We start from the raw sequence: 26339 nt of genomic DNA, 5'->3' as shown, positions 1-26339 counted from the left end.
AAAAGCCCCTGAAACACCTCCGCCGTTATCAAGCGCAAGGGCATTATGTCAACACAAGTAAAGTCCTTGCAAAATAAAACCCGCGATAATTCCTCCAGATATGAGAACACGTAAAGTGCGCCGCGTAAAATGTAAAACAAAGCAAAAAACTATGCTTGGTCGCCAGGCACGTTGTAAGTGAAATTTCTAAGTTAAATAGAATTATTAGATATTCATTCATTTCCTTTCACAAACCGCCTTTAATCATTTGGTACGGATTGTTTCTGGGTATAAAAACAATAATTACCAGTCTTCAAGACGGGTAAAAACTTGAATTTCGACTACCATTTATTCATGGCGAAACCCCAAGTTCTATGGTTTAGAAAACGGCCGTGTAACGCGGAATAACGATGCGGGTACCAGCAATGAATTTTTGAGGTTAGGTCTCCGCACAGTAGCGCGCATGCGCCACTTCCACCTTTAGATATCACCAAATCGGACAATGATAAAAATGTAAAACTTGAGACGGTTTATGATAATATAACATTAATGTGGGAATATATTACAAATTCGAGTCCAGCCATCGATTTTGATTACAATTTTTAACCGTACAACTACCAGACCCTTCAAAATACCGGATTTCAGATGGCCGGCCAAAAAATCTGCAAGTAGTTTGTGTTAATCCAGCGAAATTATTCGTACAGTTTATTTTCAACGTGGCATATGAACAAGCCTTAACTCTCGGCGAGGACAAATCTGTCGAGCTTGCAGTAAAGATTAAGCACTCTCGTCGCGGTTGTCGCTCTACTTTTTAACGCAGACGCTTACTCGGCCATAGGTTGCAGGTCCTCGAAAGAGAGAGAGAGAGAGCGAGAGAAAGAGAGAAACGCGAGGATAAAACGCCGCTCGGCCGATAAACCGAGAAGAGGCGAGATCAGAACGCGCTTGCTCTCCTCCTCGTCGGATTTTCCCGTTTCAATTGCAGTTTTCAAAGGCAAAGAACGAGCACGGATAGCGGATGGACTGATATACCCGTGTTATCGGTATGTATCGCGTATCCGATAATGCCCCCCGGCGGGGGCTGTGACCGATACCGCCCATATGTGCGCACTCCGAACATCAAGGCGACGTCGCACAAAAAGTCCATATCCGAGATTAATATGCAGCCCCTCTCGGAAGAGTGTTCTCGCGAATGCACCGTGAATCGCCGAGGGACGATGTGAGCATGCAATTTGCACCGCGCGGTATATCGCCGACTTGATTTTTCGAAAGATCCTCTCAACTACCCGCCGAGTATCGGGGAAAAGGAGCCCTGCTCGGAAAGGCTCTTTGGTTATTATCCGTAGACTCGGCTCAATCACTGGATGCAGCGTTACATTTATTTCTTATTTTTTTATATTTTGAAGACAGATTTTAACGTGAGCGATTATATTATGTCGCAATGTTATGGATAAGTAACAAGACTTATTCAGAGATATTGTGTATAAACAAGGTTCATTCCATAGAATAAATTGCATTGACTTGTCGGTACGCGAAATTACAATCTCTGGAGATTTCAGATCGTATAACAAAGTTTAATGTGCAGTTGATTGCAGATGAGTATTCGAGAATGGAAGTCCTATTCGGAAATGAAAAAATAACAGCGTTCTCTTTTTTTTGTATTTATTTAAGTCTGCATTTAATCTCCCAAGATACCATTATTCCTCGATGCGCGTTATGTTTACGATATTATTGACTTCGACAAGAACGATCACAGGTGTCAGCACGGTTTATCCCAGAGTAAGGAATAAATTGCATTAAGACACCCAATCACAACGTAGTTAGAAGGTCGCAGGAGGTATTAATACATCGTGTGATAAGGTTAAATATAGCGGATCGCAAATAAAAACTGCATTAGCAGTAATACCGATGACTATGTACACCACAGGTTAGCCTCGTCAACAGCCTCGGGGTAAAATCGTCATTATGACCCTTCCCTTCGCAAGCTCTAATTGAATTAAAACCTCTCATTGCTTTATAAAAGCACGGATAAACCAGGGATAAAAATTCGCAATTTTTCAAAACTTCCAAAAAATACATCTACACATGACACCTCAGGGTTAAAACTTCGCCATTTTTCAACATTTCTAAGAAAATGCATCCACGGATAATATGTAACAATGTATAAATCCTATCGATAATCCAATCTATTCGTGCAGTTAATTTTCAATCATTTATTCTAGGACGCGTTGGAATTATCGGCGACCCTTCTTGCCGAGATTCAATATGGTGGACACATCGTATGGCGGCCATCATAGAAAAAAAGAAGCGCTCGCTAAACGTCGTTTCTGAGAAGCAGAAGACAGGCACCACGACACGAAATTACCGATCGAAGACGCCCGGCGTGTCTTGCGAGATGCATCCCGGCAAATTACCGAGGGGGATAAAAAGTGGAATACGGGAGTAAGGATAATTGCCGCGCCATTCCGCCACCGAGTTAGAGAAGAATCATGTTTTATGGCCCTATATTACAATGATTCTCGGGAGGCTGCGCCCTTACGCGCTCCTCCACTCGGTGGACCATAAGAAGAGCGCCGTGCGTGAGGCGCAGGGAAAAGGGCGACGGAAAAAATATGTCGGAGAGGAAGTAACGCCGATTCGAAGAAAGCATTGTAAGGTGGGCTGCGATGCGACGGAGAAGGCAAAGGAAACGGAGAAGACATCCGCAAAAGAGAAGACTCGAGGATATACTCCATCGTCCAAACCGATTAATTCCACGGTACAAAAACTAAAGAAAGAAAAAAAAATAGACAAATACAAAAGGCATTGTCAGTAAAATTGTAAAAAATTGTAAATGTGAACTGACGCTCGGAAACCATCAAATGGAAGGCATCTTACCCAAGTTAGAGGCCTGAAAATTTTCAAACTGGAGAACTTTAAATTGAAGAACTTCCCCATAATGGAATTTAAATCCCATTCGAAATAGTTCACTGCATTCATAAAGAGTGTAACGATAAATGTGTAGAATTTAGTATCCCAATTTATGTTAATAATTTATATAAAATTGTAATTCTAGGGCCAGGAATGGGGAGGAAATCGACGATGAAACGAGGCTCAAACTAATGTGTACATTTGGGGTCCAAATGAGACAGATTTCCTTAAGTCCTTCCTGCCTTAAATTCTTATTATACTTGAAATTCTCCCGTGAATTCACGAGGATTACGAAATCGTTCGAGAAACGATATTTTCTGTCCAGTCTGACGCACCGGGCTAAACATCCCAGATAATGACTGGGTCAGTGTTTCGCGCCTACATATATATTTGGCCGCGAAATTATATCGAGTTTCTTTACAAACGCTTTTAACCCGGGAGAGCAAAGAAAATATGAAGACTCGAGAATCTTCCAACCCTCGACGTCCAGGGTAGCTCGCCGATCTTTGGATAATCGTTACGCGTGCACCGGCATTACGAGAAGGCTAACGGCTACTTTTAACGGCGGCCATTGCCGACTCGGCCCCTAACTTTGACGTTTTATCGTTCCCTCTTCCTGGAGAGGCGTCACCTTCGGGGAAGGCCGACGCACTCGTTCGGCATCGGCTTCCTCGAACTTCGCCTCTCCCGAGGGAGAAGAAACCTTCGGGTTCAGGGGCACGGTTGAACAGCCGAGGATGCATCGACGGGGCCCCAAGGATGCGTAGAAACGACCGCCCCAAGGATCTTCCCACGGCACGAGAAAACATCCCGCGGCCATTTTCCAGAACCCTTAAGGTAATATGAAAGTAGAGGCTGAGGGGTCAATCGCTTATCAAACTTTTCTGCGAACTGAGTGCACCTAATCGTTTGAAATTATACCTCGTGAATATGGAGGAATGTGACTTTTTTGTAAACATTTATAAAATGCTTATTAATAAATGCGAAGGAAATTAAATTTCACGGGTGCCGAGACCTTCCCCGGGGTCTTCACGTCCACGTGGTAAAATTTAAAACGATTTGGTAGTCACGGGTCGGAGAAAAGTTTCATAAGCGATTGGCTCCGCAGACCTTAAGGTGATATGAAAGTGATATCAGAAAGGTCAATCGTTTATAACATTTTTCTTCAAACTGGGTGTACCGAATTGTTTGCAATTTGGCTTTGTGTATATGGAGGCCCTAAGGAAGGTCCTGACACCAATGAAATTTCATTTCGTTATGATACATTTAAAACATATTTATGAAATTAAGAAAATCAAATTTCTCGTGGTAAAATTTCAAACCATCGAATACACTCAGGGCGAAGATGTAAGGGGGGCGAATTCAGATGTAAATACAGGTAAAGTGTAGATTCATCAATTAGGGTCAATTCCCCGATTTTTACGTTTAACAGTAAGATGTTAAGATATCTCACTTGCGCCTCGTAACAGAAGTTCTTATAGCATTTAACCCATTCCTTACGTCATGCGCACGTAATGTTACTTACCGCGTGTAACCGATGATATGATAATAAGGGAAATGTCATAACCACAAACGGTAATTGCCGAGTGCTTAATGAATTCAATAGAGAAACGTTTCCGCCAAGGCCTCCTCGATTGCACAGAAGATACCATGACTCGGTCGTGTCAATGCTTAAAAAAATCCCCGCGCTGCCAGATAGCATCTTAAATCGATGCACGCGAGCAAACATTACTTTTCACTTAAAAATTTCCCTCGGGCTAGAGATCGCCGATATCCGACCGAGACAAATGAAATCGATAAAACCTAAGCCTACCTCATTACTGAACGCGACTATGTCCATGATTAATATAAACTAACCTAAGAAAAAAACACAAACAAAAAAGATGTCGATAATCATCTCTCTCAAGTACATGTGCACAACAATAAAAACACATTATAAACGTTTCATAATATAACAAAAAGATACAATAATGAAAAAACCTTATCCCGAAGTGGACTCATCCCTGGGAGGCATCCACGCGCTAAAATAAAAATATATAATGTACGTTCCCCGCGACCCAATTTCCGGCGTCCTAGCTTGGTAATAATTCTGCGTGGATTTCCGCGATGGCGGTGATTTCGAGCCGCGAAGGCGAACTTAATAATTCTTACGGCCCTGGCCCGCCCCCAGACACTGGGGCCCCCGTAATTCGTAAAGGTGTTGTAATCGTCGACACTGCAGAGGTGTGTGGCAACGAGAGTCGCAGTTTCACAAATGGGTCAGGAGGCAACGGCAATGCCAGAGACGAGGCTCTTTGGTAATATATTTACCGTCGCTTACATATAAATACACGCGGGTACACGAAAAAGGCCCCCCTTTTTCGGGACGTGCGAGGATTTTTCAAAAGTTGTGCAAAAGCATCGAAATAGTTGGGGTCGAGTCACGCAGCAGCAGGGTTGAGCTGATTCAAATCATTTGATTCAAATCAACTGATTATTTAAAAAACACGATTTATCTTTTCAACAATAAACAATGATCGCTCTGTTCGCGTTGTCATAACAAAAAGCTAAAAATTAACGTAGCTTAAGTGTTACAAGTTTATACGGAATTGGTAATTTAGATGTTTTTTGAGTGCCCAGTCCTATATTCCTAATAATTGAACGTACAAGCCCGTATAAAGGAAAGATTTCATTCAACATTTCTGCAGGCGATGAGACAACGCACAAAATGATAATTATCGGATGGTCGCTCGTATGAAAACGATCGCCCGTCGCTCTCGAATTGAGGAAACAAATCATGACCATTTTTTTAGTAATATCGATTTAACCAAATCTTTTGAACGAGGATTTAAATGATTAAGACTTTTCACGATATTTAAATGGTTAAGATTTAAAAAAAAATCACCATTTAAAAGGGTCAGCGATTTCTGATTTTTTTAAAAAGAAATCGTGATTTTTATCAACCCTGCCCAGCAGGGCTGCCTAGGTAAGGAAGCCCGAGGGCTCAGAAAATGGAGTAGCTAGCTAATTCCGGTGGCGGAAGCGTGCTACTCGAATATCGCCGACCAACACACGCCTCTCCAAAAGCAACACCGCAACGACACCTTCAGGGGACGATGACCCGGAAGCGACTGCCACTCCAGACTGGGGGTGCACGCAACGCGGCGCGGGACTGCTCGAGAGGGGTTCCTGCACCTCGCTTTTCACCTGGCCGAGTCATCGACATCTTCGCTTCGAAATGTTTTTTTCAATCTGGCGTGGAAGGGAAATTTGTAACTTTGGAGGGAAAATAACCGTCGAATACCCTGATAAAAATCGATGGAAATTTACAGGCCTCGTAATTGAAATATCACAGAAAACCGTAAAATGCAATGACAAACTAGAAAATGTATAAATACACGTAACATCGTATACTCACCGTACTTTTGCTTGTAATACATGTAATATTACAATGTTCTTTAACTTAACTCAGATGCTAAACGTGATATTACAGAGACAATGTAATTTTACTGCAATTTATTGGGGCATCAAAATAGTCAACTATTACGTTCATTTTTATGGGCATTTTCATCAGAAAGGACATAAATGAACCACGTTTTTATTGTTAGGAGTTAATATTATTAACAAGTAGTGATCCTGCGTTGTTGCATAAGTAGTCGGTATCCGATGACTCCGACAGACGGCAGTAATTTTCTGCTCATTGTATTAGAAAGAGAAAAGCAGCTTTGTTCCTGTGATTTCAAGTCTTAAAATCCGTGATTTCCTGAATGAATATCCCTTCATGGAAAACCTCCTTCCCTTGACACGGTGAATCATCAACAGACACGATGAATAATCAATGAACACGAAAATAGAGTCCAAATGTACAAACCATAAAAGCGACTGATTTCACCTGATCGTATCCCGAGCTCTTAGGCTAACGTTGGAAAAACTACTTAAGAGGAAATTCGAGGAACCCGAAGTGCGTCGTTGGGAATAATGGTATTCGAAAGGCTTACTTTCCCGTAAGCGATGAATCAACGTCCACGTAATCCGGGGTTTTAGGGTTCGTTTTTGGGCTTAGGTCATTGGCGATTCCCGAAAGACGTCACGGGCGTGGAATGCAATTCGAAAACGAGGGACTCACAACTTTACGACGGGACAAGGATCGAAGGGACGCGCGGTCGGCTGTATAATCGGGATTCGATCACGGTGGGTCATCGATAAGTTTTAGGGACTTGGAGTCATCGAAGTGACTCAAAGCGGGTCTCTCGGTAGGTGCCTCTCGAGGGACTTTCTCGACGCTTTGAAAAAGCCGTGCTAATGAAAACGACCCTGTTGGGTCCGAAGGCGGTCGTCGCGACGACGTCCGTCGAAGGACTTAATTAGGACTCGTTAGAGCCGGCCGTATCATTGGTCGGTTCGTAGATTAAGCGTTGGGACCCTGGCAATCTCTCGACACTCTCCTTGGGTCACGTCAACGCGTTATGGAAATGATGTAGCGGCCATTAAGTGGGTCTTAATTCCAGAAGAGGCGATTAAGTGCTCGAGTAAATACGGAAGCACTCAAGCCGGCGATTGTTAAAATTTGCTGCTCAAAGACACATCGTGGAAATAATTTTTAAAGATACATTCTTTGGGTTATTGCGAAATATTCTTCGAGTACGCCAGGGTACTATGGCGATGACTTAGAGGACGTTCAATGGATCTTAAGTCTTAAAGAGATGACTATTATCGAGTAAATTTGGGAAATATGGGACTTGGCAATCGTTAAAATTCACGTCTCCAGCGAATACAGTCAAACTAATTGATATTTCAAAATGTAGAATTCTGTATTCTGTCCTGACTGGGAATATACAATTCGGTCGCATATAAAATCATTCTCTTCGATTTAATTCCATTTCATAGCTCATAAGAATAAACATATCTCCGGCCGCGAAGCGACCGTGAAGTTGGTGTGACATAAAAATTCGTAGCTGCGGTCAGAATCAGTTACGCAACAATATCCGACTCGCCACTATTATCATATAACAGAATATATTTGTCCGTTTATTTATCCGCAGTAACGCAATCCGAGGCTAAAGGAAGGAGGCCAGTCACAAACCGAACTTTTCTCCCGAGGAATAAGCGTCAACCAACTTGAACCCGAAGTTCCGTACGCAGTTTCCAACGCAACGCGGAACATAATATGACCCATGGAATACGATATTGAAAAATGTCGAAAGTACATTCGTCGGGAATATATCTCCGTTCCTTTTAGTGCTGCGAAAATGCCTCTAGGAAAGCAAAGCTTCAGAGAGAGTCGAACGCTTTGATACCGTGTTAAAAAAAAGATCTATAAAAATAAAGTGCAGGTACACACAGCCGATGCTTCCTCAAAATACAATATTCTGATATTTAGCGTACATCCATGTTCGGAATTTCATTTACAAGTAATCTCAGAGAGTGCGTACAATTTCGAAATCTTTTTGTACAGTGATTTTTATCACATCTACCTCACGAGTGCTGTTGCTGACTTTAGTTTACATGCGTATTCGAAAGTGTCTAAGATATCGAAAAATTGTTAATAGGGTATATATCGACCCTCCGACTGGCCATTGAACCTCGCAAGGTGCAGACCCTGCAAAGCGAAGCATTCGATGCACGTGCGTCGACGACGTGACGTAACGCGACAACGAAGAGCCAAGGGTTTCGTTGTGGGATGAGTCACTAATCGAACGTAATCGAGTTCTGGCTGCAAGTGTTTGTAGACGTTAAATCCCATCTCTCGTTCTGGGATACGAGCCAAAGTGGAACCGGTCGAAACGGGGTTCGCAGTGAAATACGAGCGTCAGCTCGCTGGTCAGTGATGAGCAAAATCGGTCTTCATCGGGCAAAATGTGCAAGACCAAGACTTGAGGGTACAAAACCACGATGAAGACCAAAGTCATGGTAGTTTTGGACTCGATAATGAATTTGCTTATCGGTAGAAGGCAGTATCGAGCAAAATCGGTATTAGTCCAGCAGTCCAGAGTCCATCCTTCTGTCTCACTTTTACCGTTAAGACGTCTTTTATCCGTAGTTTCTACTTGATAAAGACGACTTTCAGCGCCAACAGTGAGGCAGGAGTCCAAGCCTCGATCTTGCATTTGCTCATCGCTTACATTAACGAGCAAAATCAATCTTGGCCTTGCAGTCTTGAATTCCCATTTATGCCTGCCTCTTAGCATTAAAAGACGTCTTTTATCTCGAGTCTTCAAATGGCTAAAAGTTGTCTTTTAGCGCCTAAAGTGAGGTACACTGCCATCCATCGATGGTTATCTCGCGGACCTACTGCCCTCTCCGGCCGCGCGGCGTACTAGCTGCGGGAGCAAACCCGGAATTTCAGCCGCCCAAGGAGCAGAGACCGCCGAGTCGAGCCGTAACGTGCTGTAAGGTGCCGTAACGTGCTGTAACGTGTCGTGGCGTGCTGTGGCGTGCCGTAGCGGTTCCAGAGGCAACGCCAATGGGGGCCTATTGGCGTCGCCTCGGAGCCCCCCATTGGCGTCGCTTCAAACGGCCCCATTGGAGTCACCCCACGAGTACTAGCCTAGATCTTGGTCTTGCATTTGTTCATCACCAACGTCGAAGAGCGTTCCACAAATTTCGTACTACGAGTTCCATTTCTCTCTGGGTGCAGACCGTCTGCAGCAAATCACCTGTTATCCCAGGGGTAATAAGCTTGGCGAAGTGCAATGAATTAGGTGCACTCTTTGGGCGGGGAATAAAATTAAAGTAAATAAATATAATGGATGGAACTCGACGAGCCACGCGCGCTGCCCAGAAGGAAAGGGAGGAGGTTTCAGAGTGGCGCGCCGTTTCCGAGCCATTCGGAACCAGTTAACCGAGCTCTGTACTTAACGTTAAAGCCCAACTGGAAATCCGAAAATTACCGAGCCTCGCATAAATTGCGGCCTAAATCGGCAAAGTAAATCAGCCCATAAAAAGCCCGCCGCACCACGATCCAAGCCACGCAAAAACGGCATTAACTTCGGGCGGAGTTTGCAATAATCGGTGGCGCGTTTGCAAATACCCGAATATGGATATGGAGGTCAATCCCGGGCTCGTAATAAAAGAAACTTAATTATTCGAGCCCGGTTATTACGGCTGCGATCTCGCGCGGCTCTACTTGTCCGCGAATCGGGAATTACTCTGACCCCCCTGCAATTATTGCTCCTATTATTTCCTGGGCTTCGCATTTGTAATCATTCGCGGGTCGATATCCCTGTCTATTTTACCTTCCCCCGTTTGCAATAATTTTTCGGGTTTTAATTTCTTAAACCACGTATGATAATACTTTATTGTGCTCTCATTTTTATAATATATATTATGCATATGCATATTTTTATTTCTGAAGTGAAACTTCCTGTACGAGGGTATTGCAGTGTAAATTCTTAGGTTAACGGGGAGCGTAACGAAAAGGGAAACACTTTATTTTGTTCCCATTTCATTTGCAATTAACGGTTGATTACTATTTCTATTCACCTTCGTGGTACTTTGAATGTACGTACAAATTTTCGTTGGGCTTGGTGCGCTGTTCTCAAATATATATATTTTTTTTCTTTCTTTCAACGAAGAATTCCAGAAGAATCAAACGAATTCTCAGGGAAACTATGCCATCTTTGAGGAGACGAAGCTCGGTGCGTGTGCACAACTTACGCACACGTTGAACACGGCTCGTTGAACCGGTAGACAGAATCAGCGAGATTCGACGGTTAGAAAGAATATAAACGACCGGTACTAGCCGTACGACAAACGTCGCGTCCAGGTGGGCGACGCCGGCCGCCGCGACGGCGTCGCTTGAGGGGTAGAGCCGGAACGGCTCCGAAAATGTCTTTCACGTTGGAAAGGCCGGAACGGTCGACGTGGACGCGGAACGTTGGCGGACGGAACGGCCGCACGTTCCGCCGCGGTTTGGACGGCACGGTCGAGCTCAGATCAACGGAAAAAGGAAACCCATGAAACGTAATTTATTCCCGGCATTTCAAACGTCCTCCGTGAACCGAATACATTTTTACACGGCGTGCTGAAGTACTCCAAAGATACGTTAATAGAAAAAAAAAATCCCCGTTTGCATGAAATTCATATAAGACTATTTCTCTCTTATAGAAATGGATTTCTAACGCAACCGAAAAAAAATTCCGAGAATGGAAGAGAGAATGGAGAATTCACAATTTCTTCGAGAACAATATAAAATTACTTCTGCATCAAATTCTATCTAATTGAAATGAGGGTTTTCCACGCGGACCTCGAAATATTATATAACGTGAGCATTGTAAAAATCCTTTTCATAAAATAGGATTCACAGGCTTGTAATCCAGGATTTTTATTTAAATTAATATAAAATTAAGTGGGCTTCAAACAACGAAAAAAAAAGTTCATTGAAGCAGAAAAATATTTCTTTAGACAGTACCAAAGAACTATGCTGTTAATCCAAAGTATATTTACACGGCTCAAACAAAATCGAATAAATCGGATGCGACGTTTCTTCGGAATAGCGACAACTTATTTAAGCGAAATAATTATTCTTCGAATAAAACGTAAATATCTTATATAATATAAATATCAAACAAACACCTCCTAGTTACAATGAATTTACAATTTAAGTATAAGCCTGCGTTCTCCAAATTAATATAAAATCACAGATATAAACATCCCCTCTCTCGAAAATCGGGATATAAAACGGACTGTAAATTACTCTCCGATAAATTAATACGACTTAGAATTTCATCAAGGGTACGCATCGGGTCTCGGAAAGTAAAACAAGGCCGACTAATCGGCAAGTCCCCGTAAACCGCGTAACACCTCGCGTAAATCGTTAATTGCACAATTCCCGCGAGGAGGTCCGGTCGAACGCACGTTCCCTTCGGCGGTCGCGCGGGCAATGGACCTCCTTTAAAGGCGACATTAAAGCCCGAGGAGAGCCCGCGAGCGGCGCCTCTCGGTGCGTGGGTGACGTCAGAGCGAGAGGGCGCTCGCGGCCGCCGCCGATAATTCCGGACGAGCGTCGCGCCACTCCGGGAGGATTCCTCGACCGGAACACGCCGGGGCCCTCCCCCTCTCCGCCGCCCCTCTTCCTCTTCCTGCGTTTCCGAGACCGAAATAAATGCGGCGCCTCGCGCGACTATCACCCGCAGGAAAGACGCAAATTGACTCGGCCCTTTCTTGCAATCAGCAACCGTAAAAACCATAAAAATCGTCCCATCGCTCTAAATTACTGGATTTAAATATATTTAGAAGCGTTAGAAATGATTCATGAATTTCAACGATTATTTTCGATATTTTTTAATTTGTCAGGTTTACTATATTGAACGCGTGGGTTGGTGCAGTTTGAGGTTAGGACGTATTTGGAGGTTTACTCCCAACAATCAGGAGAACCATAAAAATCGACACATCACTCGAAATTATTAAATAACATGAAATGTTTCTACTTCAACATTGAAATAATTTGCGAAAAGATTTGATCATTCTGTTCATCTTGTTGAATCTTTTTCAGATTCGTTGTAGCTACTTGAAGAATGGAACGTCCCTGGAACGATTTAAAAAAAATAAAAATAAAAATTTTCGAGTTCACATTTAATTTGCTATGCTAAGTCATGTATTGTTCACTCTGACCGGTACAATTTAAGGTTAGGTTGTCTTCTGAAGCTTGCGAGGGTTTTGAAAATCGTTGAAAAGTGGAAAGATATTTATCCAGTGACATGTTTCGGATTCCCGTTTCGTTAGGAGGGATGAACGAGTCCGAAGAATCCAAAGTCGCATTTTATCACTCATTTCATATGATTCGCGCGTTTTAACGATACCAGCCCTTACTAAATAGCCATAAAAACCATTAAAATCGTCTCATCGTAAAAAATTATTGATTAAAATTAGATATTTCCATTTATTCATGGTCGCATTTTATCACGCATTTCATATGATTCGCGCGTTTTAACGATACCAGCCCTTACTAAATAGCCATAAAAACCATTAAAATCGTCTCATCGTAAAAAATTATTGATTAAAATTAGATATTTCCATTTATTCATGGTAAGAATAATTCACGAAAGAATTTTACTATTTTCATTACGTCTTTCTTCATTTTTTTGGTTCACTGTATGGTGCGCGCCGATCGGTGCAGTTTGAGGTTAGGACGTCTTCCTAAGTTCACGAGGGTTTTAGAAATCGCAGGATGGTGGAATGATATTTATACAGTGACATGTATCAGGTCCCCGTCTCGTTTAGGAGAGATGGACGAGTCGGGAGCATCCAAAGTCGCGTTTTATCTCCTCTCTCGAAAGATTCGCAGCGCACGCGACGTCGGCAAGAAGAGCGTCGGCGGTGCCGACAGTCTACGTACGCGCAATTAAGGCTGCGCCAAAGGAAGCGGTTAACTAAGAAAGGGCGACGTTGAATGAAAACAGCTGCTGGGCGGTGACACGCCGTCGAAACGGCAAACCGCTAACAGCTTAAACGCGTTATTTTCACCGGAAAGTCGGACCGTGTGATCGCCCAGAAGCTCCGAAATACGATTTCGGAATCCCCTCCGAAATCGGAAACGCGAGGGACGTCTCTCGGCTTAAATAGTTTAATCCCATCAGATCCCCATTGACTGGCACTCAGATAGAAATTTCCGTCTTAAGGATACCCGATCCCACCTCGCACGCGAACGAAGCCTAGATAAATTTATAGATCGCAGATGAAAGTATAGTTTCTACGCTCGAAGAACTTCAACGCGAACTGCGAAATAATGGGGCATTGTCCTTTTTATTTAATACTTAACACTAGGTTTACGGGACCCGTCAATTTGACGGAATTCAAACTTCGAATAAAAATACCGCAAAAACCATAGCATTAATTTAATCATTTTTCTATCGTAAATTAATCATTTCATCCAAAGAATTTATACACACAATTATTTTTTCCTAAACCTTCTAGTTTTGAACACTATGCCGTCCGGCGACACCACAGTGGTGACGTGCGCAAACTAGCGGTCAACGGCCGGTGACACCACAGTGGTGATGTGCGCCGGCGACACCACAGTGGTGTCGATAACGTCAAAAACGGCCGGCGACAAGTCAAGTGATCCGAATTAGCGCTGCCGGCGCCAAGCGAATAAATATTTACGAATCGTGCGGACGGCAAAGTGTTAATATCTGTACGTGGTATACCTATCTCTACGAAATCCGTCAAATTGACGGACTAACTAATTTCATGAACGATCCATATATATTGGCTTCTTTGTAATGAGTGGAAGGACGTTTCTCAAAGACAGGGTGCAAAAGTTTCATTTATTGTAGACAGTCTCCACTTATTGTATCTACAACAGGATAGTTGAATTTGGGCACAGTATTTTTATTTTTTATTTTTACCAATCTCCCTTTTCTAGCAATCATGAGTAAATTCAGGAGATATAATAAGAAATTGAACAAATTTGTCAACATCAATGAAGATTGTTCTGAGGATACCTCCAAAGATGATTGATATGAATTACGCCAAAGCGAAGATGAGAGTAAAAGTTCCGAATGCATTCAAAATGGAGAGATAGGAGAATCTACAGATAGTGTAGAGGAAAACTTTTTGAAAGTGTGTCGTAGCAAGAAAATGATGAGTATTCTTTCTAGTTCTGATTCCGAGGATGAGAGGACGAGCATTCCAATCATTTTCATGATAATTTTTAAAAAAGGACTTTTTTACTTATTAATAATTTATTCAAACGTAAAGCCTAGTGTTGTCTAATTCAGACTTAATTTGAATAAATCGATTTTTTAAAGAAAATCCGTATTTTCGTTTACCCGTCAATTTGACGGGTGCTCGTAGAAATAGGTATATAAAAAACGCCCGTAAACCTAGTGTTAAGGAGAAGCACACGTAAACATGGGAATATTAAGAACCGAAGAGTGGACCGTTTTAATTTTAATTCGGGGTTTCCGTAAATTTGGAAAATGGCCTGGATGACGTTGGATGCATGTAGGAATATCTTTTTTAGTTTTAATAGTTGCTCTTCGTGGTCGGCGATCTGACGCGTATTGATAGTTTCTTTCGAAAGAGAAGGCGGATAATACGGCGTTTGGAGCGGAAGGTGTCGACCGATTTTCGATAAATTCGTGCCGTATATTAGTGCGATATTTTGGAATCATCGGTGACAAAGACGGATCACGTAGGAGAGCGTATATGCGTGCGTTCATGCGTACCTACCCAAACTACGCCTTAACGCCGCGTCGAGGAAGTGACTTTCGCGATTACGTGCGGCTGGAACGCGCGGAATTAACCGCCGGCTGGATAGGGAGACAAAAAGAAAGAGAGGGAACTTTCCTCGCGCGGGTGCTCGTAAACGCTTTCGTGCCTTTACTTTCGCGACTTTTCATCGGCCGCGACACGAAATACCAATCGGCGATCGATTCGCCGTCATTCTCGATTCTGTCGCTCTCAAATTGGGACGCCTCTCGTAAAATTCACTTTTTTAATAAAAATTAGTTTATACGTATACTTAACAAAACCACGTAAAAAAAAATACATATCTAAAAGTTGTTTAACGGAGTAATTACATAATCTATGGTCAAGCTTAATATTTGTTTACTTCTACAATTGAATCATATTGTGGTAATAAATCAAAGAGAACTCAATAACAACAATCAGTACTCTCAGCTTACTCCGAAAAGACGATGCCAATTAAAAGGGACCATAAAAAAAATAGTTTCAGGGAATAATTATACAATTAACAGGCGAGTTTAATGTTTTCAAAGTTTCCAGCACATCCTCATATCATGACCATAGACTTTCTTAGGCATGATAATTATTTCCATCCGAGCCGAGAAATTCGTGACCGTATTATGTTGCCCTGAGTTTCCGAGGAAAAAAAGAAGAATAAAATACGAAATGGGAGCAAAATTTCATCTTCATCTTCGATGTCGGAGCGTGTTCTTCCCACGGCTTGAAATTGTCAGCCAGACTCCGAAAAATCGTTTGACAAATCACCAAGAATAGGTAGGTCACTAGGTCCACGAAGATCCGGCCGATCCAGTCGGATGCTGCGAGATCCTCGAGGGCGGTAAAAATCCGCGATCCTAGTTGACTCTTGCGCTTTGGTTTTCTGCCAATAAATTCACGCCATCTACCGACCCGATCTGCGGCAAGGATCGTGAGTCGATATCGAGCAGGAAGAAGCAAGTGGGTCAATGTTCTAAGTGTCCGTGTACCCGCCCGCAATTGCAGTTGCATCCACGAGATGCACCCTGCGAGTGCATAAATATCCGCCGGAGAGATCCACGGAAGGAATCGACGATCTTGCGACTTGGCCGACGAGAAGTGACACCTTGGAAACGTATTTGCTAACAGGAAAGTCCTGGGCCCCTTTCGACCGGCGCGTTTCCTGTTAAATGCACTTACCACGGCCAATTTGCATAAAGTTATTCGCTGCAGCCGTCATCCCGGGGTCTTTGAATTCTGAGTCACGTTCGTGAATGTTTTCAAGAAATGGAATTAGAAAAAAATTAGAACTTAGAAGAAATCGATGAGTATTCGTGGAGGTTTCGAATTCTTATGGGGGAAATAACCTTTTTCTACAGACTGACTAGCCATCTGAAGGTGCACCAGTTAAGAATGTTTGTCAATTTCATACATTTTTAATAGGCACCGTTACGCCGAAAGCATCGATTCCATGGGATGATTGAAATCAGCCGTTTGAAGGTGTTAAAATTTCGAGTCGCGTCTACGACTTTCATCGTCGATAAAAAAAATTAAAAAAAAAGTAAGAAAAAAGTGGAATTCGAGGTAAAGTCCACATGCATCAGGGTGTTTCGAAATCGTATGCAGAGGCTGAAAACCCCCTCCATAACCAGTTGCAAGGTAAAAGGCCGGGAGAATAGAAAGGCAAGACAGGCCAGGAAGATCCTGCCACTTTGTCCGGAATTTTAGGCAAAGAGCCCTTGGAACCAGTTATGTAGAGTCGCCGCATCGAAAGCTCCGAGTCCTTCTGGGGCCCGACAAAGGCCAAAACGTGGGACCGAAGGCCCTGCAGGGAAGGGCCCGATTATTCTTGGTCCCGTCGCAGAGAGAGAAAGAGAAAGAGAGAGGGGCCTCTTGCCCGGGTTCCGTAAAACGACTTTCAAGGGGCACAAAGTCCAGAGCGCGCTTTTGAATTCTAAGAGGGGCGAGTTTCAAAGGAGGCGAAATGGGGGAAAAAAAGTGAAAAGAACTGGAGAGACAAAAAAAAATGAAGAAAATATTACAAAAATCGACGGATCACCCGCGTCTCGAGTTCCGCGAATTTTTCGCCGGATCTCGTATAAGCCCCTCTTCTTTTTTTCTACGGCCAATAGCAGGGCGTGAAATTTCCGCGGCGGAGCGTGTAAACGAAACGGCGAGCGAGAAACGAAGTGCAAATGAAACTCCATTTTCTGAAAGCGTTCGTGGTGCCCCCCTCGCCCCCGAATAAAGCGAATCCTCGACAAACGCGGAGTGCAACGAGCTATCATTATCCATTTTTCGAATTACCCCCTCCCCGTCGTTGAATCCCGAATGGGTTTGATATTAAGGATTAATTAGTCCGTGAGTAAATTCACCCGATTATCCCAAACCGAGTCGCGTCCTACGAAGAGTGGGAATGAAAATCAGCCGGCAAAAAAAAACCGGCCGCTTTTCATTTCGCTCCGACGAGAAAGAGTTTCGGCGCGAGGAGGTCAGCTGGAATTATCATCAGCTTTTTGTCACGGTAGGCGTATTATTTCTCTGCCGTTTTCGTATCGTTTCCCCCCTTCCTCTGACAGGCGATAAACGTGGCTCTGGACGATTCCTCCTGTTTCTCGCATTTTTTTTTTATATATATTTTTTTAGGGGTCTACATAACCGAGAATAGAAATTCGAACGCGACCCCTCGCAATTTCCCTTCGCCATGGACCATCCTGGGCCTTCATCCTGGAATCGGCGATCCGATTTCCATCACGAATCGGCCCGCGAGGTCTCATTTCCGTTGTCATGATTCCTCCAAGGTAGAGGTGGAGGTCAACCGTGCCATTTCGCGATTGGCAGATCGCGTGCCCGCCATAATTCCTCGGAAATTTTCCCCAGGCCAATCTGCTCCATTTTTCATCTCGCGCTGGAAGATAAACTCCGAGAGGGTCACGTACAACGTGTCACGAATTCCCCCCCCGAGCAAAATACTCGCTCTAATGCCTTCAATAACGGACCCTAAAGGCCCGAAAAGTCGGTCAAAAAATTCGCGAAACCAGCGATTTAACGTCAAATCTCAGAAATCCCCTTGAACCCTCGCACTTTTTAATAATTCCCATTCCATTAAAACTCCTTTAAACCGCACACTTTTTAAATACAAAGTTACCCTAAAATCCAATACGATTTAAATTAACCCGCAAAATTTTCATAAACATACGAGCAAGTTTCGAATTTCGCGGTATACTATCGGAAATTTTTTTTATACATTATCTCGTAGAATTAATATTAAAAAGAATATTGAATACATGTACGAGTGTTGCATGAATTCAAGTACAATCTGTGTGATAAACATTGAAAACAGATGTTTCATGAAGTATTTTTACATTTTCTTTAAACGGAGTACGGTCAGTTGATACCTGAGAGTTTCTCGCCACAGTGGTCGAAAGTGGCAATAGTTTCGCTATTTCGTTGTATTCCTCGCCTGGTCAACCTACGGGGGAATTTTCCTGGTGGTTCGGGCTCCCTGATAAACTCTCGAAAGAACTCACTGGCCTAATGGTCACGTACTGACCGAGGAATCGCAAATCTCGGCAGCACGGTCCGCTAATTTTCGCTCCGACGGCGGTACCTCCGGAGTACAACGACCGACTGTTTCGGAGTACCCGGCCAAAGACGTATCGGTCTCAAGGGGGTTTTATCACGGCCTGTAAACAGTACGGCCTGTATCTCCGCGTTATCAACCTTATCCTTCCCTTAAGGATACATCGGCGTATGAACACCGGATTACGTAACGTCCTGTTTATAAGAGCGCGTCGGATAAATAATTGCCGATTCAAGTCTCGCCAGAGGTGACGTCCGATCGGCTCGATTCGCAAAGCCCATCATGACGTCTTTTATAAACACCTCCAACAAATTGGGCGACGGCTATAAAAAAATAAAACCATAAATCTTCGAAGGAGACCAAACGAAGCCTTCCTGCCAACCGATATCGTTAAGATCTCCCTCGTCAGTCTGCACGTTTATTTGATTAACTTTTTGACTCGCCAAAAAAGTTAACATTTAATAACAAAAATCGTATAAATCAGGATCTGATTATATCTTTCGGTCCGTGCTTACTACTTGTATATACAAGACGATCGGAACACATTTCACTACTTTTAATTCATTAACGTCGTTTTTTTTTCAAGTGCCCGAAAAAACCACGAACGATACTGTATATCGTTAAGAGACAGTGACTCAATTTCGTATTAAAAAATACTTTTCATTGCCGAGACATGGTCATGGTCCTGTTTCATTACTCTAAGCTGCTTACCTGCTTATCAGATATGCACCCACTGATTTTTAATTCGCTTACCCATTTATCAGATATGCACGCACTGATTTTTAATCTTTCTTCACGGGCATCGCATTAATTTACTAAATTACTAATTTAAATAATCCGCGCCCGAGTCGGCGAAGTCGCGATAAGCGACCAGATATCCTTCGTTTAGCAAAACGGGTCTGATTTCCGTATCCACGTGATATCTACGAGAACAACCTCTATCTCCCTATCGCGATCCGAGGTCAGTGTCGGAGCTACATGAAGCCGCGTTTTCATGTCTTCCAAACGCCGCGTATCCACTGGAGCGGAGAGAAAAACGTTTTCAACCTCCCTCTTCTCGAGCTCGCATAAAATTGTGCCAGGGCGCCGAGAATGCAAGAATTTCCATCCCCCTTCGCACGAGGATCGTCTTTCCCAGTTCCGCGGAAAGTACGAAAAAAAAAATCCAGTTAAAGGGCCATAATTTCGAATATTTCGCCTGAATTAAATTGTCAAATGCGCCATAATTATTTTATCGATTTAAACACATTAGATACTTCCGAGTAAAATATTATCTGGGTCCGTTAACATGTTTCCTGGTTAATTTTAAAGGGAATTTCTGGACGGCAGAACAGGAATTTTTTATAAGGAATGGATCCAATAGTTAAAAAATCAGATTAAAATCCCCATATACGTATATTTAGCGAAACTTCAGCATTTGGAGCTCTCTACCCTGAGGAAAAGAAATTCATTGAACCAAAGAAATACTTTTCTCCAAATTCAAAGAATAATTATCCCGACTGACGTGAACTTAAATAAATTGTCACGATTCCGAAGAAACGTTGCATCCAATTTACTCGAGTTTATTCGAGTCAAATAATGAATTCTTTGAATTTTAAAAATATCTCCTCGGTTCAATGGACCTTTTCTCTCGGTGTAGGAATCCTTTAACCATGCGCATTTGGAATAACACTAACCGAAACTTCATTTTCGTAGGGTATGATCTAGAAGTCGTGTTTCCATCGACGGTCGGTTTCGGTTCGCAGGAAACGCCCGGTCGGCAATGACCGTTTATATGTTGGCGAGCTGCCGTAAACTCGAAGAAACCTGGCCATGATTCCTGAAGTAAAATCACCCAACCATATCGGGCTATATTAATTATTAAATTCCCCCAGGGGGCTTCACTGGCGAAGTGCAGCTCATCTGGATTAGGTCTCCGCATCGGCTCTTCGTGGTCCCGGCAGACCTCTTCGAGGAAAGCCTGCAGGCTGCAGCTGCTTCTTCTTTTTTTTTTCCTCCCGTGATCCCTATCCCGGGATCGGCTCCAACATCTTTCCCAGAAGGTTGCCACACATTTCGAGCAAACGCCGACAGGGATGCTTCGCTCCCCGCTCGGACTGTTACCAGCCCAAGTAACGTATCTCGTTGATTCCCAGAAGGTTGGGCAGGAAGTATGCCGTTGTCAATGATCGCGTCAACGTGTCATAAACTTGCCTTGACTGTCCTCGCCGAGTCGCCGTCGCGAATTTCTCTCACGAGAGAGAGATACGTGTCGCCACTGGCCAGAGTCTATCCTCGAAATTATGGAAACGTCGGGTCTCCACTCGATGAGGTCCTTCGACGTTTCACGCAAGTGGTAGTATTTACAGCTACCAGAAAATGCCGATGATATCGGGAATTACAGGAATTTAGGGCTCAAAGTTGAGAATCTCGGTAGGAGTCATTTTCGTGGGGTCCGTGGTGGCGTCGATGAAACTGGAATCCTTGGCCAAGGATTTTACAGATGACCAGGTTTTAACGGTATTTCGAAAATTCGGATATCCAGAAATTAGAATGGAGTAGAGCGGTTGAGAACCTCTCGAAATATGATCCTTCAACGAGGATTTCGAAGAAGATCAAATTTCAACGGTTACCGAAAGATTCCAGGTTTCCAAAAATTGGAGAAACGTCGTACTCGAAGTTGAGCACCTCGACGAAGGGTGGGCTCGCTCACAATCTGGCGGCCATCTTTCGCCGAGCCCGCGGTGGTATCTCCGAACTCGAAACGTCTGGCCTAGCAAAGCTCTTAACGAATCATTGGAAACTTCAAACTACTTCCTGCGCGTCTCTCCGGCAAGAATAACGACCGGATCGGGAGACGAGGAGCGCAGGCTCCGGCCGGTGCTCCAAATTCCATGTTTACTCCAGCGCAACATTCGGCTTCCGCGTCGAGGCTTCGGATGCCGCTCTCATCCTCCAAGTAGCGATCTCGATCGACGGTTTCCATTGGTCGAGAAACGTGAAGTGGCATACAAGGGTCGAAGTAGGATAAAAATTTCGATTCGCGTCTTCGTGTTTGGGATCAAAACTAACCTCGACGGGTTCCCGGTGGTCTTGACCGAGCGTTATGGAGTAGAACGGTTATCGGGTCTTCCCGCGTTGAGAACCCCGGCTGAGGGTAAGCTCGCTCGCAATCTGGCGGCCATGTTTCGTCGTGGCTAAGCGCGCGCCGTATCGGCCCCACGAAGAAAACACCCGGCTGCCAACGACCGCTGCGAGTCGTCGTAAACTCCTCGAGGAAGCCCCGACCCGTCCCGTCCTTCCCGGTGCGCGCCTGCCGAGGCTTTCCGGTGCCCAGAAGAACGCCCTCCGGCATTCCGAAGCCAGCAGCGGAGCCCGACGCAGCCAACGCCGCCGGAATCTCAACCAGCGCGTCGGGTGTCGCATAGAACGCGACGACTCGCGAATTAATAGAATCTGATGGTTCAATCCTTTTCACGGAATCGCAACATCTTAACATTGCACGTAGAATTACCCAATGTTAAATATCGAATAGTTGAAATAATCACTTTTCAATATTAATTTGTGTAAGACTCGTTTAACTCGATATAAATTATTTAGGAGTCCCGACGTGCGCGTAGGGTGTCGTACAGAACGCGATGAATCGCGAATTAACAGAATTTGACGGTCCAATTCTTTGCCCGGAATCGCAACATGTTAACATTGCACGTAGAATTACGCAATGTTAAATATCGAATAATTGAAATATTCACTTTTCAATATTAATATGTACAGGATTCGTTTAACTAGATATAAACTATTTTAGAGTCTCGACAAGCGCGTAGGGTGGTGTATAGAGCGCGGCCTGTCCGGTGTCACACAGAACGCGGCAAGTCGCGGATGAATAGAATTTGACGGTTCAATCCTTTAACATTGTGTTAACATTGCGCGCAGAATTACGTGACGTGAAAATGTCGGTTGAAATAATAACTTTTCACTAATCGTGTATAGCACTGTTCGGTGTTAATGCGTTATAAGGGGGTTCTTCCTCTTTAACGCGATGTTTAATTTTGTGGAATGTTTAAACCGTGGACAATTGCACGTTCAGTTGGTACCGTGTCTATCATGAAAATAAAGACATAATTCTACGTCGGAACCAGTCAGAACGCGTCGGAAGTGAGGCACGGTTAAACGCAGTTTCGGATTAGCGTTTCATCCACGATGCGGCGAGATCAATGGGACACGGCGTAATGCTCGACGCCGACGCTCCCTTGTAACGTTTCGGCCGAATTCACGGCACAAACCGTCGCAACATAATTTAGATCGATCTAGATTTCGACGTCGACTTATCTCCCCTTGCGAGAAAAAAGGTCGATTGCGTGAAACTAAGGACAACCGAGTAAACACGAATATTTACACTTTCATATCGACATCGAGTACCGTTGGCATCGAAACCCTCGTTCTCCAATGCTTCGCAAAGGTGAAAAGTACTCGTATAGAATTGGATAGAATAAACATATTCGGGTACTTTTCATTACCTTTTGTCACGTACTGGTACTTCATTCGACATCTTTACTAATCAAGAAATAAATTATTAACGATTAATTTTCTCCGTGCACTTCTTAAGATGATATAAAAGTGGCGTCTGAGGAGTTACTTGTCAGTGAGACATTTCTACAAATTTGTTGCTTCAAATTGTTTAAAATCTCACCACGTGAATATGGAGGCCCAAAGACACCGATGAAATTTCATTTTTTATAAATTCGCTTATAAGCACTTTTCGAGTATATCATAAAATACAAAAATTAAAATCCAGATCAACGTGATGAAATTTCAAACGATTCGATACACTTACTTCGGAGAAATTTTTGATAAACGATCGCCCCCTCAGACGCTGCTGTCATATAACCTTAAACTCGGCAAGAACTATTCTTCCAGAGATAACTCGCATTTTGAAGTCGCATAACAAAGGTAAGTATTAACCGTTTGCCCTCCTTTGTCGAGTGTGACTTGACATCAGCAATCAACATCTCAATAATTGGGAGTGCGAAGAGGTTAATTCCAAGCACCAACTCCAAGCATCACTCGCACGTTTCACGTGTTGACAAAGAAAATTATCTCCATGGAAGATTTCAAGAAGTCGAGAAAGTTCGCCTCGGGTCACCCGAACGAATACTGACCTAACCTCAAAAACCGCCCGCTACATGACCACGGCAAATGCGAAGTTAGCATTCGACTCGATTTTTGGAAGAAAGCATGTCTTCTTAAGATGTTATGAAACTGTCATACATATATATGTACATATATCTATATATAAAAAAGTAAAAATATTTATGAAACTTTTCCAACTTGGGTGCACCGAATAATTTGAAACTTTAACCCGTGCTTACAGAGATCCTAACAAAGGTCTTGCAGCTCACAAAATTTCACTTTTCGAAAAAATTTCATTATCTCGGACAAGAACTAAAATAGAAAACATTTTTTCTCGAAAAATGAAATTTCACGAGTTTTGAACTGTTCATTAGGACCTCCATAATCACGCATTAGTTTTAAATTAGTCGCACCCAGTTTCAAGAAAAATGTTATTAACATTCTGACGTGTCGTTATACATAGAATGATCCTTTCGTATCACTTTAAAATTCGAAGGCGTTCGGAATATAAGGTTCAGGAATATAAACCGTTTCGAATTGATATTACGGAACGGGGCGCTTTGATATCGAAAGTGTCGAGTCGGAATCAGGAGTCGAAGGAAAGTCAAGCTCTCGCCGAGCTTATCCTTATTGACGATATTCCGAGTAGTAAACAGTAGCGACGAAACCGTTCCGTAGGTCACTGAAGATCCTCGGTTTCCTCTCCGAGGTACCGATAGAACAAGATGGAATAATTCACCGGGTAATGCCACCACTCGTGTAAACATAAAGCAACGCACAAGTTCACTGTCCCCTCCGGCTAGTGCTCATTAGAGAACCCAAAATAAATTCGAACGACATTCCGTAGTCGAGCCGTTGCACGAGTTCCAAGAGAACCATTCGGCGTACTTCGCAAGGGTCCCACCACAAAGGTGAGAAAGTTCACTTCCTTTGGCGGGTTTTTCAGCCGACGATAAACACATGTATTTAAATTCAAAGTACACGTCGCCAGTGCCGTTACGGGTGTAAAGGGGGAGGGGGGGCAGACGTCGTTGAGTTCGAAACCGTCATACGTAGCCAGAGGCGCGCATTTATCACTTTTTGTATTTCTCCTCCCCTAGCGCGATTTCCAGGCCGTCCTAAAATACACGCACTTGGTTAATCAGCTCCATTTAGCCCTTCCGTTCCGCCGCACTTTGGGGTTATTCGCGCCTGGATATTTTTCTTGTTTTTTTCTTTTGTACGGAGGGGAAGAAAGGGCCGACGCTTCGGAGGTTAGGAATTTTCTACGGCGACGCAAGGAACCGCGTCGTATTTTCGCCGTTAGATGAGGCGATAAGAGGGGAGGACAGGGGAACCCTTAGACTTACGTTCTGCGCGCCTTTACTGCCCAATCCATAATCTCGTACGTATCCAAGGGGACGCACGATTGCGTGAAATCCCGCTCTTAATCTATTGCACTTAGGGCACACACCACTGGCTCGCGCGAGACTAGTCGGTCCGATCGTCGCGGATCAGGGTGGGCACCGCCGCGAGATACATATAAAATCGGGAAGGGGTGGTGAAGCCACGCGACGATCGACAAAGGAAACGAAACACGACACCACCTCGGCGACGGCCCGTCGGCGACTGAGCGCGCCGACGCGCAGCGACCGCGACCGGCGTGGAGCGCCGCGCCGTGGTGGGGGAAGGAAGGTACGCTCGACGCTGTCTCTCTCGTGCCCGGCGGAGCCCGCATGCCCGCGTCTCGCTTGCTCTCCAGCACTGCAGCACCGTTGCCTCTCTCTCGCTCCCGCGCAACGGCCCCTATTTCCGTCCTCCTCGCTCCCTCATGGTGCCCCCATATCCCGTCTGCCTCGCTCCCGGCCGACCGACTGGTTCGCTCGTTCTTTTCCCCCGGCCACCCTTGTTATCGCAGCGTCTCTCTCTTGCCCGGCTCTTATCCCACAGTTCTCTCTCCTACTTCCTCGCGATAGGGGGCTATCTATATATTATATATATATATACGTCTCTCTCGCTTTCTCGGTTCTCTATCCCCTCTATTTCCCTCTCTCTCTTTCTCTAGCCCAGGCTGGCCCGTCTCGCCGCGGTCGCTCTCCCTCGAGCACCCCTGTTATCGCTTCCTTCTCTCTCGCACCACCTGGCTTCCCGTAAGTCTGTCTCTCTCTCACTCCCGGCACTGCCCCGCAGTGCCTGCATATCTAACTCCCTCGCGACACCCCAATTCTACTTCTTCTCCCTCTCCGAGTCTTTCTCCTTTCGTGCCGTTGCCAGCTGTATCGCTCTGTCTCTTTTCTTGGAGGCGCTCTTATCGAGTGAGTCTGCCAAGAAAGGAGAGATGTACCGGAGGAGAACCTTCGTTCACCGGGTTTCGCGGAGCCCCCTTTTGCTTTTTCTCCCTCCCTCTCTTCCCCTTCCCTTCTCACTCTCTCTCTTTCTCCCCTTGTTTCGTGCCCGCCCAGTCGGATGGACTGGGTTAACCCTGGAAAAATGCGTGCATCGAGATAGCCTGCGCCATGGCGGCCACTTTGCGAGGTGCAAGCCAATCACCTCCCGTGGAGGTCACGTGACCCCGCTATGGCGGCCATTTTGAAAATTCCGCGTTTTCATCCGGGAAGGAGCGGAGACAACCAAC

The 26339-nt window shown here is 44.3% G+C and overlaps 1 protein-coding gene across 1 annotated transcript in view; it reads right to left on the bottom strand.

The window, feature by feature from the left end:
- LOC105697030 (protein gustavus) overlaps positions 1–25319 on the bottom strand; it is a 66149-nt gene extending 40830 nt beyond the window's left edge. Inside the window, exon 1 of the mRNA XM_012419968.1 lies at positions 25075–25319. Within this exon, the coding sequence (XP_012275391.1) occupies positions 25075–25103 (29 nt within the window). The 5' untranslated portion in view covers positions 25104–25319. The remainder of the gene's footprint in view (positions 1–25074) is intronic.
- Between the last annotated feature and the right edge of the window lie 1020 nt (positions 25320–26339).

Source organism: Orussus abietinus, unplaced genomic scaffold, assembly GCF_000612105.2.
Source record: "Orussus abietinus isolate OABI.00-Male unplaced genomic scaffold, Oabi_2.0 scaffold102, whole genome shotgun sequence".
Classification (NCBI taxonomy): Eukaryota; Metazoa; Arthropoda; class Insecta; order Hymenoptera; family Orussidae; genus Orussus; species Orussus abietinus.
The sequence above is the reverse complement of the archived record's forward strand: the minus strand, read 5'-3'. Positions and strand labels throughout refer to the sequence as shown.